The sequence below is a fragment of the Lepisosteus platostomus genome, chromosome 6, assembly GCF_059453375.1.
Source record: "Lepisosteus platostomus isolate fLepPlt1 chromosome 6, fLepPlt1.hap1, whole genome shotgun sequence".
NCBI classification, from domain to species: domain Eukaryota; kingdom Metazoa; phylum Chordata; class Actinopteri; order Semionotiformes; family Lepisosteidae; genus Lepisosteus; species Lepisosteus platostomus.
This window is the reverse complement of record NC_142616.1, coordinates 28,601,734-28,614,646: the sequence shown is the minus strand read 5'-3', so window position 1 is coordinate 28,614,646 and position 12,913 is coordinate 28,601,734. Positions and strand designations below refer to the sequence as shown.

At 37.2% G+C, this 12,913-nt stretch overlaps 1 protein-coding gene across 2 annotated transcripts in view; it reads right to left on the bottom strand.

Annotated features, from left to right (window-relative positions):
* Positions 1–12,913, bottom strand: part of LOC148661441 (glutamate receptor ionotropic, delta-1-like) — a 367,556-nt gene that overhangs the window by 31,007 nt on the left and 323,636 nt on the right. For both annotated transcript variants that reach the window (XM_088635198.1, XM_088635199.1), the window contains exons 9-12: positions 7,003–7,104; positions 5,274–5,471; positions 4,285–4,624; positions 1,838–1,976 (exon numbers count right to left, since the gene is read on the bottom strand). In XM_088635198.1, coding sequence (XP_088491324.1) covers positions 1,838–1,976; positions 4,285–4,624; positions 5,274–5,471; positions 7,003–7,104 — 779 coding nt within the window. The remainder of the gene's footprint in view (positions 1–1,837; positions 1,977–4,284; positions 4,625–5,273; positions 5,472–7,002; positions 7,105–12,913) is intronic.

Sequence of the window (12,913 nt, the reverse complement as noted above, 5' to 3'; positions counted from 1 at the left end):
TACAGAAATCTGAGGGGTAGCAAGAGCTTGAAGCTTCTCCAAATCCTTCATTGACTAGCTGTAGCATACTGCCAGCTTTATAACACACAGGATACAGACACATTAAGAAAGGACATAGAGTATCCTTGTACCCAGTGCATATTAAAGAAGCACAAAGACAGTCAATCTCAAGCAATGCTGCAGCATAGCCCATTAAAGACATAACAGAGCAGGACCGGTAATGTTAAAGCACAGAGCTCTTGTAATAATACCTTTTTACAGGGATATGTTCAAAAACGACACAGCAACCCAGGTACATTTACTCTCTGGTGCAGATAATGGTATGGCTATTCTTATTTGAATCCATACACAGTAGTTGGTTTCCTGTTTGTTACACTAATGAGGAATTACGACTGGAGTGCTTGTTGCTAGGCTACATTTTATTGTCTATCCCCCTGATTGTATTTTTTCACAATGTTAAAGAACAAAAATATATATATATACACCGAGAGGCATTAAAATTGCAACAAGTGAGTGCTGCAGCCAAAACCAACTGCTGCATTTTAAAACCCTCTATTATTTTATCTTAAAATAAAACAATAATACAAAAAACAAAAACCTTGGGTTTTACTATCCTCCAATTTCCAAGGCGTTTGTTACAGTATCTCTCTCTGTGTATACTGTTGTGTACAGTATGTAATATATACACATACAGTACTGTAAATAACTATACTGTACATATATAAATATTTGAAATTACTAATGTTATTATCACTGGAGCCAGATAGACTGCATATTAGCCAATACATTACTCACTATTGTTATTAAACAGGAGGAGGAACTAATTAATTAATGTTAGTGTACAGTACTGTATGTAGCCAATGGTGTCTCCCAGCACTACAGGTACTAAGCACTTGCTCTTGTCATTTGAATATACTGTACAAGAATGGTAATTCAGAATGCTGTGATATTTAATTCTGTAATTGTTGTTCTGCATAAAAGAGGCAAAATTAATTTTATGTTACAGATATGTGTGTTTATGGCTGAGAGTATTCCAGAAAATTCATTAAAACATCATCAAAACATTTCATTTCTAAAAAGTCTTGTGATGAGTACAAAGTGAAAAGAAAAAAGTAAAAAAAAATACAAGAATTAGTAAAATTAATAAAAGTGGTGTTTTGTCTAGGACAAATGCAGCAAATGATGTTATCATTAATGTGTCTTTACTATGAAAATGGAGGGAGGTTCCTTCATTCCACCAGGATAAGAAATGATATTGACCTGTGCAATTGGTTGGGAACCTAAAAAAAAATCTATTTTGTAAGACATTGCTGAAATTTCACTAAGTTTGAAATTCTTTCTAGTGACACCTACTGACATGGAGGGCAAAATGAGATGTTGTTTGACACAAATTCACTGATGGTTAAATTATGTACTAACACGCTGTTAATTAAACAATAATCTATATCTAAAAAGGCATTTACCAGCAGCTTAACACCTGCTTTGTCAATTAATGGCAAACAGCGAAGTCGAGGGCCATTAACACTCCCAATGAAAGGACATAAAAGGTGCTAAAAGCTTTTGTTGGAGGGAATTACAGTTAATATAAACTGCAGTATAAACTGCAGGGGAGTGTTAACTGAGATGAACGCCTCACCAGACAACACTTTACTCAACTGGAAGTGAGGACTGAAAACAGAAAACATAAACCAGGCATGTATACTGCGAATTTGGTTAAACTAAAAGACACTAAATCATTTACAATTCATTTTCATGAATGTAGTGTGTTCTAAGAGTGCATTTGTGAAAAATTGAAACTGGAAACTATGAGAATGACCCATTGCTGTTTAAAACCTACCGCACAGTGTTGTCCATTTGAGAGACAGTGAGGTAGGCTGCCAGGTTGGCAGTATAGGATGAGCACACAATCAGTGTGAAGAGCCACCAGCTTCCCATTACAATCCGCAGGGCCATCGAGCTCACTATTGAGTCCCCTCCTGCAAAGAAAACCTCAGCTTTAGTCACCTTGCTTTTCCTGTTTTTGTATATTTCTGTATTTCCTGTCTTCACCTTTTCCATTAATAATGGAATACATCAAGAGATAGAGTTCACTAATTTTGCTTAATTTTAATAACTTTATCTATGCCTACATCTACAGCATTAGAAAAACATCTACGTAGTCCTAATTAAAGAGGTGAAAAAAGTGGATATACTGTATACTGTAAATCAAATTACATTTAATGAATTACCTATTCTTTAAAACTGCAGTTGTCAGTATTATACTGGAATGTCATTGGTGGTCAGGAAACTCAGCACATGTTTCTGAACAACTGCACACCATTTGAGATTATTTTGTGCTGATGTGTATCTTAATGTTTTGGAAGGAACATTAACTTCAGTATGTGCAGCAAGGTTATTTGCAAGATCTCAGCTAGATTATAACCTATGATGTAGAGTGCTATTGCTGGAGAACTTGACTTCAGTTTTTGAGAGTTTAGGTTTTCTTCCTTGACGTCTTCAGTTATCACAGCAAAAGTTTCATGAACCCCCTACTCCTTGGTCTAATACGAATATGAATATGAAGCTAGACTGGAATCTGGAATAGGAATAATTGTTAGGAAAAGCATTGTTAGAGAGAATTTGGAAGATGTGAAAAGCATACAGTATACAGCAAATCTAGTCTATTCTTTGTTCTAGTTTAACATCCTTGCCTAATTAATGTGTGTGAAATACTGCGTGTGTGCTAGAAACCCATTAGTTCACTCTTCATATAGTATAAACAGCAAACAATGCGTCATTGGAACACTTGATGTTAATATTGCACAGAACAAATAGAATAAAGTTACTTCAGATAATAATCACTAGTTGTTAGCCTTGAACGGGTTTCCGGGCAACAGTGTATATGTCATAGTGCTTTGTGTACTTTGAGCACTATACAAAAAATTGAAAAAGGTTCCTAGTATTATTTAAAAGAACAAAGTAAATCACCAAATACATCTGTTTTATATATACAGTATAGTATACCAGTCTACTACAGTATATCTCCAGCCTTTAGCATCACATTATAATTGTGCACATTGAAATTCATTTACAGCATGTGATGTATCAGAATCAAAGATGTTTCAAATGGTCTTGTACTTTCTTTCTCGAAAAAGAAAAGACTGACAAAATTGTGCTAGAAACCCATTAGTTCACTCTTCATATAGTATAAACAGCAAACAATGCGTCATTGGAACACTTGATGTTAATATTGCACAGAACAAATAGAATAAAGTTACTTCAGATAATAATCACTAGTTGTTAGCCTTGAACGGGTTTCCGGGCAACAGGCCAACCTTTAATAAATGCATCTAGAGGTTCAACATTAGTTGCTGAGCTAATCATTTATTTATTTTTACCGTTGTTGGATTAGTACCAGAAGATCTCTCGACCTCCTTTATTCAAAGGCACCTTTGCTGTGCGTTACTGATCCATGAGGTTAATCAACTTCAGATGCACTGTTGCAAGTCATGTTTTATTTCTCCCAGCTGCTACTTTATAGTTATTTTAAAAAATAATATTAATAATACTATGCATACTGTGATGTTTTTAGTGCTTCTGACCTTAGTTCTCAGGGTCTGGATAACAGAGAAGCCATCTCTCTATGTTAAAAGCACAACAGGGCTCTAGGTTAATTGAGAAGAAAAAGAAAGAGCTACAATTCTATAATAAAGAACAGGGCCTCGCTGTGACATGGTGCACTTAGACTCTCCCAACCTGTATAGACATGCCCATGTTTCTAGCTACCCTGAAATACTGATGAAACCGTGACATGGCTGCTCTCTTCAGCAGTCTTTACTTCTAGAAGTACTAATGACATTTTTGTCACCAGATCACCTCATAAACTCTACTTTATTTTGTATTTGTATTTCCCAGGGTATCAGTGCTCCAAAAGTCTCCCCCAGCATGAGATGTCTACACTATTTATTAAACATTAGAAAATCAAGCTTTGGTTTCTGGTGCAATCTGTTGGGTTCAATTTTGTTTTCTTTCTTTTTGTCTGTTTTATATGTAATAGATTTAAAAATCTCACATTTTAATCCCAAAAGCAGATGTGTTTTCTCCATCACGTGCTCCACTGGAAACAGGTGGGCTAGAGCAAAATAAGTCAACTTTATTGCATGTTAATTTCATTTACCTCTAAAACATGCAGGAACCTGGCACTTGAGGACAGTAGTGGCCTGTTTTCCTGATCTAGAAAAATATAAGAACTCCAAAAAGGTTACTATATAGTGGAGTCAACCCTGGATCGCCTGCTGAGCTTACCTTGTTGTACAAAGGCCCCGTAGACCACCCATATGGCACTGTGCAGAGAGGTGGAGACCGAGGAAGAGGGGGGCTGCTGCTGGTGGGTTGTGGGATTCTGTGTCCTCACTGACTGGATACGGTTCAGCACGAAGATCAGGACCCCAACAACTGGGATGGCCGCAGCAATACAGGCCCACACAGCAAGGTCAAAGGGGGCAAACAACGAAAAGATATTGATCTTCTCCTCAGGTTTCCGGAGCAGGATGCCCACAGAGTAGTCCATGTAGCGCTTGGTGAAATCCACCACGCTCTCCCGCTCCGGCGTGATGGTGATTGCAGAGACGGCCAGATCTGCCCTCTGTGAAGTGAACAAAGAGTGCAATAAGATTTGGAAATGTCATCAAATTCACTTATGCCTTATGGCTATACTGTGTTCGGAAATTTTGATTCTCAACAACTTTTCTCCATATGAATTAAAATGGTAAAAAAGCTTCTCAAGAAAAAACTGACAGGTCTTAAAATCTGCAAGAGATATAGTTGGTACTCATAATTTTTAATTCATCTCCATATAAAGGCTTCCAGGATTTCTTTTTTATTAGCTAGCTTTAATTAATTTAAACTTTTTTAAAAACAGAAAAAACAAGAACAATTCAATATAACATGATTGTGAAGAAAATACAAAAATCTAGCACTTGAGGAATGTGCTCAAATTACTATTTCCTTGCACTCTGCCTTTAAATAGTCGTAAAATGTTCAAAGAGACTTGTTAAGAATTTCCAAGAGGGAAATGTGTTACACTTGAGAGTAATTTTATTTTTTCCACACTTAAATTAAGAAGGACGTTTAAAAGGTTTTGTTAAGGACAGTGGTACACATTTATGTTGAACAAGCTCAAAACTCACATTCAAAGCTTTCAGATCACAAACCCGGTTAAACCATTTTTTAAAAGCTGAGAATACTTTTACAAAAGTCAGCAGTCTGTGTGCTCTAGTGAATATTATTCTTGCCTTGTTAATCAGCTCTCCGATCATGCCATTCCAAGAGCCATTGGGCAGTTGAGTGCCATATTTGCTGTCTGACACTTGGTAGATCTCGTATTTGAAACCCAAGTTCTTTGCCAGTGCATCCAGTACATCAATGGAAAAGCCTTTGTAGCGTTTGGGTTGTCCCAGAATGTTCTCAGCAACCATGACAAAAGGCTCCTCCTACAGGACAAAAGTGGTATGGTATGAACAGTCACCAGCAGTGAAAAACAGCAAAGAAAATCAAGGGTTAAGAAATAAACTGCAAAACTATTTACTATACTGTTTTTCTTTTCATTAGATTTTATAATTTACAAAAATAGTCATTAAAATTCATGATCATTAGGATTCTCATTAATGACGTATATTTTAATGCAAAGAGGACAGGCTGATGTCTGCATGCTGTGCAATCTTTGACAACTTTGTATAAGTTCAGTGGCAAAACCTGATAGTCAAATTTAATTTTAATAAAGTGCCTCTTGTGTGCGCAGTGACCCATACCCCACTGTGTAATGGCAGGGATGATAAGTCATCTCTTTGGAATTATTGCTTTGAATTTACTGGGGCAAATTATCACAGTTTTTTTATGGGAGAACTGTCATGGCTGGAAGAAATAAAAAAAATATATAAAAAATCCCACTACGGTGTCTAATGACATGATGAAATAGCAGTGCCTGAAGCAAGTCAAGCCAGGGAGGATAAATGAAAAGCCAGATACTTATAATCCAGTCACAAGTTAATCTTTAGGGAGGAAGGACCACTCTACTGTCCCCAATGAAAAGTAGTGTTCTGAGCTCCACCATTAATATCACACACTACCGCACAAGTCAGAAGCAGCAGCCTGGCCACATTGATCCTGTAGCTACAGCGCAGATGGAACATAACCCACCTAATGTTGCAAGGAGGACATTGACAGACTTTTGGTTATAGTAAGCAATAAAAATATCATTTGATGAGACCTTTTCTGAAGAGGTTTTTAATGATAGTGGGAACCAATCCCTCATTTAACAAGCACAGGAAATATTTTTTGAAACACCAATTTTAAAATGTGTACACAGTACTTAACAACCATTTTTCCAACTAGTAATGCATACATGAAATACAAAACTATTACCTGTATACTATTTTAAGAAATGTTTCTTGCTGATGACTGTTTTGTCCTTTTGACCTCTCTCATTTTAAAATGATCTCCTTTAACATTTATGTAACATTATTACATAAAATAAGTTATACCTTTCTCACATCAAAATCTGAAATTTGTGTCATATACAGTACATCATAGGCAATAGTTTTGGTCAAGTGCAATTACCCTTTAACCTGTATAAAGTAAGATTTAATGAAGATATTATTTGTGTTACAAACCTCCAAAAATTATCTGGTTGTGATACAGTATGTGCAGACCTTAGTAGGTTTTCAGCAGAACAAAGAACAATTCAATATTCTGTTAAAAATGTTTGCTATCATAGAGTATGGTCACAACAGCTAGTGCTTATTTCATAATGATAATCCCAAGATTTCTTACTATGATGTCATTTATTTACATTAAAAACAGTAAAAAATCAATTGATCTGCTTGGTTAGCCTACAGATGTAATACTTCACTTTTGCACTGTTGTTTGCATGAGCTGTTGTGTCCAGTGCCAATTCAACTTGGGGCAATAATATGTGTTTATCGTATATTCATTGTATATATATTTATAGTGCATTTCTCCTACCAGCAGCGTCACCACTTTGACAGTTACGCCCTGCATGCCATTCTCAATGCGGCTCTCCTTCAGGCTGCCGTTGAGCCCCCGGCTGGAGTCCCATGTGGCCAGCTGCAACACAGAGACACCATGAGTGGATCTCCCTTGGAAAATGCTGTCTATCAAGGAATGAGCATCAGACAGCATTCTTTGAAGGAGGTCAGGTTGATTGTATGTAAAGCCATATGGTGATTACCTTGAATGGTTAATTTGAAAACTCACAAGGGTATCTAAGATGACTAATCTTTATTTTACAGTATAAAAGACATGCAAATTACAGTACATGTTTGATGTAAACTCTTTCATAGACATAACTCCAATTATGCACAGAAGAACCTAATGTTCACCAAGGAAACACACCCTATTGTTGTAAAACACTTAGACTTAACCTTCTTTGGAAATGTCTCCAATGGATCTCTTTGTCTTTCAAGGACAGTGGGGGACAGTGCTGAGTACTATTTTTGCTCTTCAGAACTGCCTGTCACAGCACTGTCTTCCATCTAGACATTTTTTAGTAGAATGTCTCTCTAAAGCCATTAAAGGCAATAACAATTAAAAATGAAGTGCATTGCAACCCTTTGAACTACATGACCAACTTGAAAATCTTCCTGATTAGTTCTCTGGGGTTTAAATTAAGAATGGCCTATAGAGAGAATCAGCACAGGCTCCTTCCAACCCTGGAGGTGACTAGGCAGACTAGATTTATTACTTTCCTATACTATTTCCTGTTCTTCATCTGGGAATCTGCATTGGCATTGTGAAATTTGCACTTATCAGACAGAAAGCAGATACTTGTATTGGCTATGCGAGAGTTAAATCTGCTAGAACATTAATTAGTTTCTTTCAGAATTTTCATGAAACAGGAGGGGACCATTTATTGATGGGTATTATTATATACATCACAGACCATTTTTTTCCCACAGCATTGGAATGCTACACTGAATACATACTGTACATTTGGAAATAATTAGATTATCAAGTGTCATGGAATGTTATTCAGATTACTCTATATGTAATTCACAAGTCTTCCCCCTTGAAACTTGTTTTTGATTTTTTAATGTTGACTGAAGATTGCTTATCTGCTTTGGTTTTTTTGTCAATAACTTTCAAACAAAGGAAAGTGCTCTTACATTTACAATTTTAGTTTTGTGATAAGGATAGGAAGACATGCCTGACATATCTACAAAAAGCTTGTATTCAATTACTGGTCCCTTTACTTTGCTCTCTCCATAAACACAACTGTATGACCTACACATTGCTCAAATCTAAAAAATTGTGGAATCCTCCCTGTTCTTACTATTTTACACATCATCTAGTTCAGGTCCTGGCAGTCTCCCACCTAAACTACTGTAATTCCCACTTGACTGGCCTCTTGACAAACACTAAATTCAAATACAGAGACCTTTTCATGACCTTTGAATTCAAGTGTTATCAAAGCATCTGTCCACCCCAACTCATCTAGAGTTCTTCTGATTGCCTTGCCTCTTCTCTTTCTTGCTTTTCCCATAAAGTACCACAGCATTACACCAGCCAACCCACTAGCTCCTTACTGCTGCCAGCTGAATTCCTGCACCCAATTCAAAGATCTCTTTCAGCCACTCTGCACCTGTTGTGTCTTCAGTCCCTTATCTTTCCATACACATTATCTCCTCCTGCTCTCTCCACTCCTTCTCTTCTGTTAGATTTTTTTATACCTTGTATCCACTTTCCCACTTTCACCCTCTTTCCTCAACAGAGGAATGAATTGCTCACAGAAATCAGAATTGCTCAATCCCTGATTTATCACCTTTGACAGCACCTGTGATTTCTCACTTTTCCTTTATCCAATAACTCCTACACTACTGTACATCACACTAATGTTTTTATGTCTCACATAGGTAATGTAGGTTTCTATTTTGCTAACTGTACATATTCATTGTAGTATACAGTAATCACAGAATATATAACAATGTGGTGTTGACAGTATATTACTGCTCTGTATCTACATTGTTTACTTAGTTTTACAATTTAATTTTGTCTTGCATAGTATTTGCAACATCCATAACTTTAGATTTCTTAAGCTTAAGCAACAGACCCATCCTCATTAGAATGGTTACCTGGCTTACAATCTTTACCTATAATTCACTTTTTTTTGGCCTGTCTCATTCTTTGTGTTTGAAACAGAAATGGGTCAGATTCTTTGTCCATTTTTAATTGAAACATATAGGTGGACAGAAAATCACAGATGCTTGATGACCTGAGGCTAGTGAGAAAGAGCTCACTGGCAAAATATGAGCAAGAATCCCCAGGCTAAACAGAAGGGCATTTATCTAGATTTCCATCCCTTCTGTGATATCCTACTCATTAGAGATTGCTACATTACATACAATCTGCCTGTGATTAAATGAAACATCCTCCTTAAAAAACAACAACGAATAAGAGTGTAACAACAATAGCAGCTTTTCTGTAGCCTAATTAATGCAAATATCACATTGTTCTCTCTGCTACTCAAACATGATAACACTTCCTTTGAGGTTATTCTTCAGAAATTGAGACTAAACGTCTTGGTATTGACCAGAGTACTGACAAGAAGACCTAATTGTTGTTTTTTATTTGTTCATGGTCTCTTCAAAATAATTTACAGATGCTCAGCATTCAAATGGCTTCAGCTGTGTTCGGTGGACTCTCACTTTGTGAAATACATTGCTTCATCTCTTTTGGAGCCCTGGCATCTTCCCAGCAGGCTGCCAATTTATAACAAGCCTGTTGCAATGATTCACATTTCTTTAATAAAACTGTAGATGACAAGATTCATGGAGCTGCGTCATTGAATTAATGTAGCTAAATCAGCACAGGTTTCAATCTCTGGACTTGGTGCTGGGCCATGACTAAAATCAAACCGTGCATGCATAATGGCCCATGAAGCCACTTCACAACATCTCAGAAGAGGATGAGACTGCATTATTAATGTCTGATTATTTTTAAGTAGTGCTGTGTTGCAATCAAAGTTCAAACAAACCACTTCAGTGTGGAGGTCTATTTATTTTACTTGAGTATTTGTTTATTGGAATAGTTTTTAGGTGGTGCTTCGATGAGGTACAGTACATGTGTGCCAAGGCATCATTCTGTTAATCATAATAATGCTTGGGTTGTCTGAGGAAGAGCTTGTTGAGGCAATGGAGTACAAACAGCTGTGCTCCACAATACACCCAAAACAATATTTAATCTGATACACAAATGCTGGAAGAGAGGTAAGGATGCATGAAACTTTTTGAATGATGGTTTTCAAGGGCTACAAGCAGACGTGTAGTCATGCAGTCTCCTGAATACTGTATATGTCAGTTATTAAAAAAACTAGATCACATGTCACCCAAAATGCTCTAATATCTGAAAACTAGATGAAAACCAAGTTGTTTCATAAATGCACCCGATCCCCAAATGCTTTAATGTGTCATACAGTCAAAGTGTGACCTGATGAGACTGTGGTTAGAATTTCTGACTTGCAGCAATGGGGCCCTGGGTTAAATTCAATGTGAGTTGAGTTTGTATGTTCTCCCCATGTTCGCATGAGTTTCTTCCAGGTGCTCCAGTTTCACAGTTCACAGACATACTGATAGGTTAATCAGCTTCCGGAAAGATTTGTCCAGATGTGAGTGTGTGCATGTTTGTGTTTGAGACTGCCATTCCGTCCAGCATGTATCCTGCTTGGCACCAGTTGCTTGCCGGAATAGGCTCCACCGCCCCTCCAACCCCCTAGTACATTGGATGAAGCAGTTAGGAAATGGATGGATGGAGATGGATCATACAGTGCATACAACTGATTCATACTAATCCTGAACTACAGTAGTTCATTGAGATACCACCATAGTTTCATAGTGAATTATGGGGTTCCATAAAACATGCACATACAGTACCAGACAATAACATTTCAGTAATTTGAGTAATTTCAGTAATTTTGCATTTGTCTATGTAGTGCTAGCTTTTCTCTTGCTGTCTTGCCGTCAAATCCCTGTGGATAATTCTTGGTCAATTTACAAAACAAGGATCAAGGATCAGGTGCAACCAAGGATAAATTATCCCCTGTTCATGAATTTGTCCAATAAAACCAACTTGTTTCACAGTAAGTGCAAAACTAGAATGTTAAAAATATACACTCTGATCAAAGTGTTTCAAAACATATATTCCTCCTATTCCCATTTTCCACTGTGCTTCTATTAAAGTTTACTAGAATATCATTCAACATAAACAACTTTACAACACCAGCCATGATATGCTTTGCTATCTCACAGCAGCTGCACATTAAGGTAAGTGAATTGGGATATGATTGTAACATCCATCTTATGTTTTACCAGATTATTCTTATTCAAAACGTGTGGTAGGCTCCCCAGTGACTGTACTCTTGCATTGCATGCCGTTATTCCTCCAGAATAAAAATCAATCACTAAACATAGATAATGGTGGATTACTATGTGGGACCACCATAACAAAATACAGTTATGGGGAAAATAAAGCACTTTTAAAGCATGAAATGTATTAGAAAAATGATACCAACACACACAAAAAAACAAATTCAGCTTTTTAATTACTCCTCTCATGTCATCAAATAGACCTTTGCATAGTGCCCTAATAGGGAAGTAATCTGTGGAGTATCACAGGGGTCTGTATTAGGACTACTACCTACAGTAATTAAGATATAATAATATATGATAAGATTCTAGCTTCCTACTGTAAGTAAAATAGTCAAATTTGCAGATTATGTAAAATAGTAGGATGGGCAAACAGCAAGCAGCCATATCACCCTGCAACTCACAACTGGCAACCCACTGAAGCTAAGCAGGTGTGAGCCTGGTCAGTACCTGGACCTCCCAAGGTTGCTGCTGGAAGAGGTGTTAGTGGGGCCATCAGGGGGCGCTCACCCTGCAGTCTGTGTGGGTCCTAATGCCCCAGTATAGTGACTGGGACACTATACTGTAAATAAGCGTCATCCTTCGGATGAGACGTACTGTAAAACCGAGGTCCTGACTCTCTGTGGTAATTAAAAATCCCAGGGTGTTTCTCAAAAAGAGTAGGGGTGTAACCCCGGCATCCTGGCCAAATTTCCCATGCCTCCTAATAATCGGCGGAGCGACACGCCGGTTGGAGTATTCTCGGTCGCATTTAATGGCAACGTCAGCTCAAAGGTTTGGTTCAAACCACCAAATGGAGACTGGTGTGCCGACAAGCGGACCCTGCTGATGTGGGATTAACGCTAGGAAAGAGAGAGTAGGATGAGCAAACAGAAGCTGAAAAATAAATAAAACTTAAGCAAAATAAAAACATGGGAAAACATCCAGCAGGTTTCATTTTGTGTATAAAAAATAATAGTGTTACACATTTACTTTACATAAATACATATTTATAGTAAAGACATTTTTACTATATAAGATAGGAAGCACCAGAGCTGAAGAAGATACTCATTTCAGAATTGTTATGTTGACACATCATTTACTGTACATCTTCCAGACAATTATGGAAACAACAAGAATCAAGCCGAATGTTAGTTTATAGTGCAGAATTTAAATCAATAGATGTCATGTTAAATTGGTACAGTACACATGATCTTTTCTAAAAAGCGGTTTGCAATATTGATCACAGAAATAATCAGAACCTGTAGGAAACAAAAGTTGTTTGTGTCTCAGTTAATTGGTTTTAAAAGAGATCAGACACCTGAAATTATGGGTCAACTCTTGTAGATAAAGAGGCTTCCAGCAGGGATATCAGTGGTTCCGTGTAGGCTTGTACACTCCAAGCATTATCTTCATCATTTCTAGAGCACACATCATAGGTGATGGCAAGCAGGGACGGATTGAAACATCAAAAATGAAAAAAGAACTATGTCCTAGCCTCTCTTTGGGTTATTTTA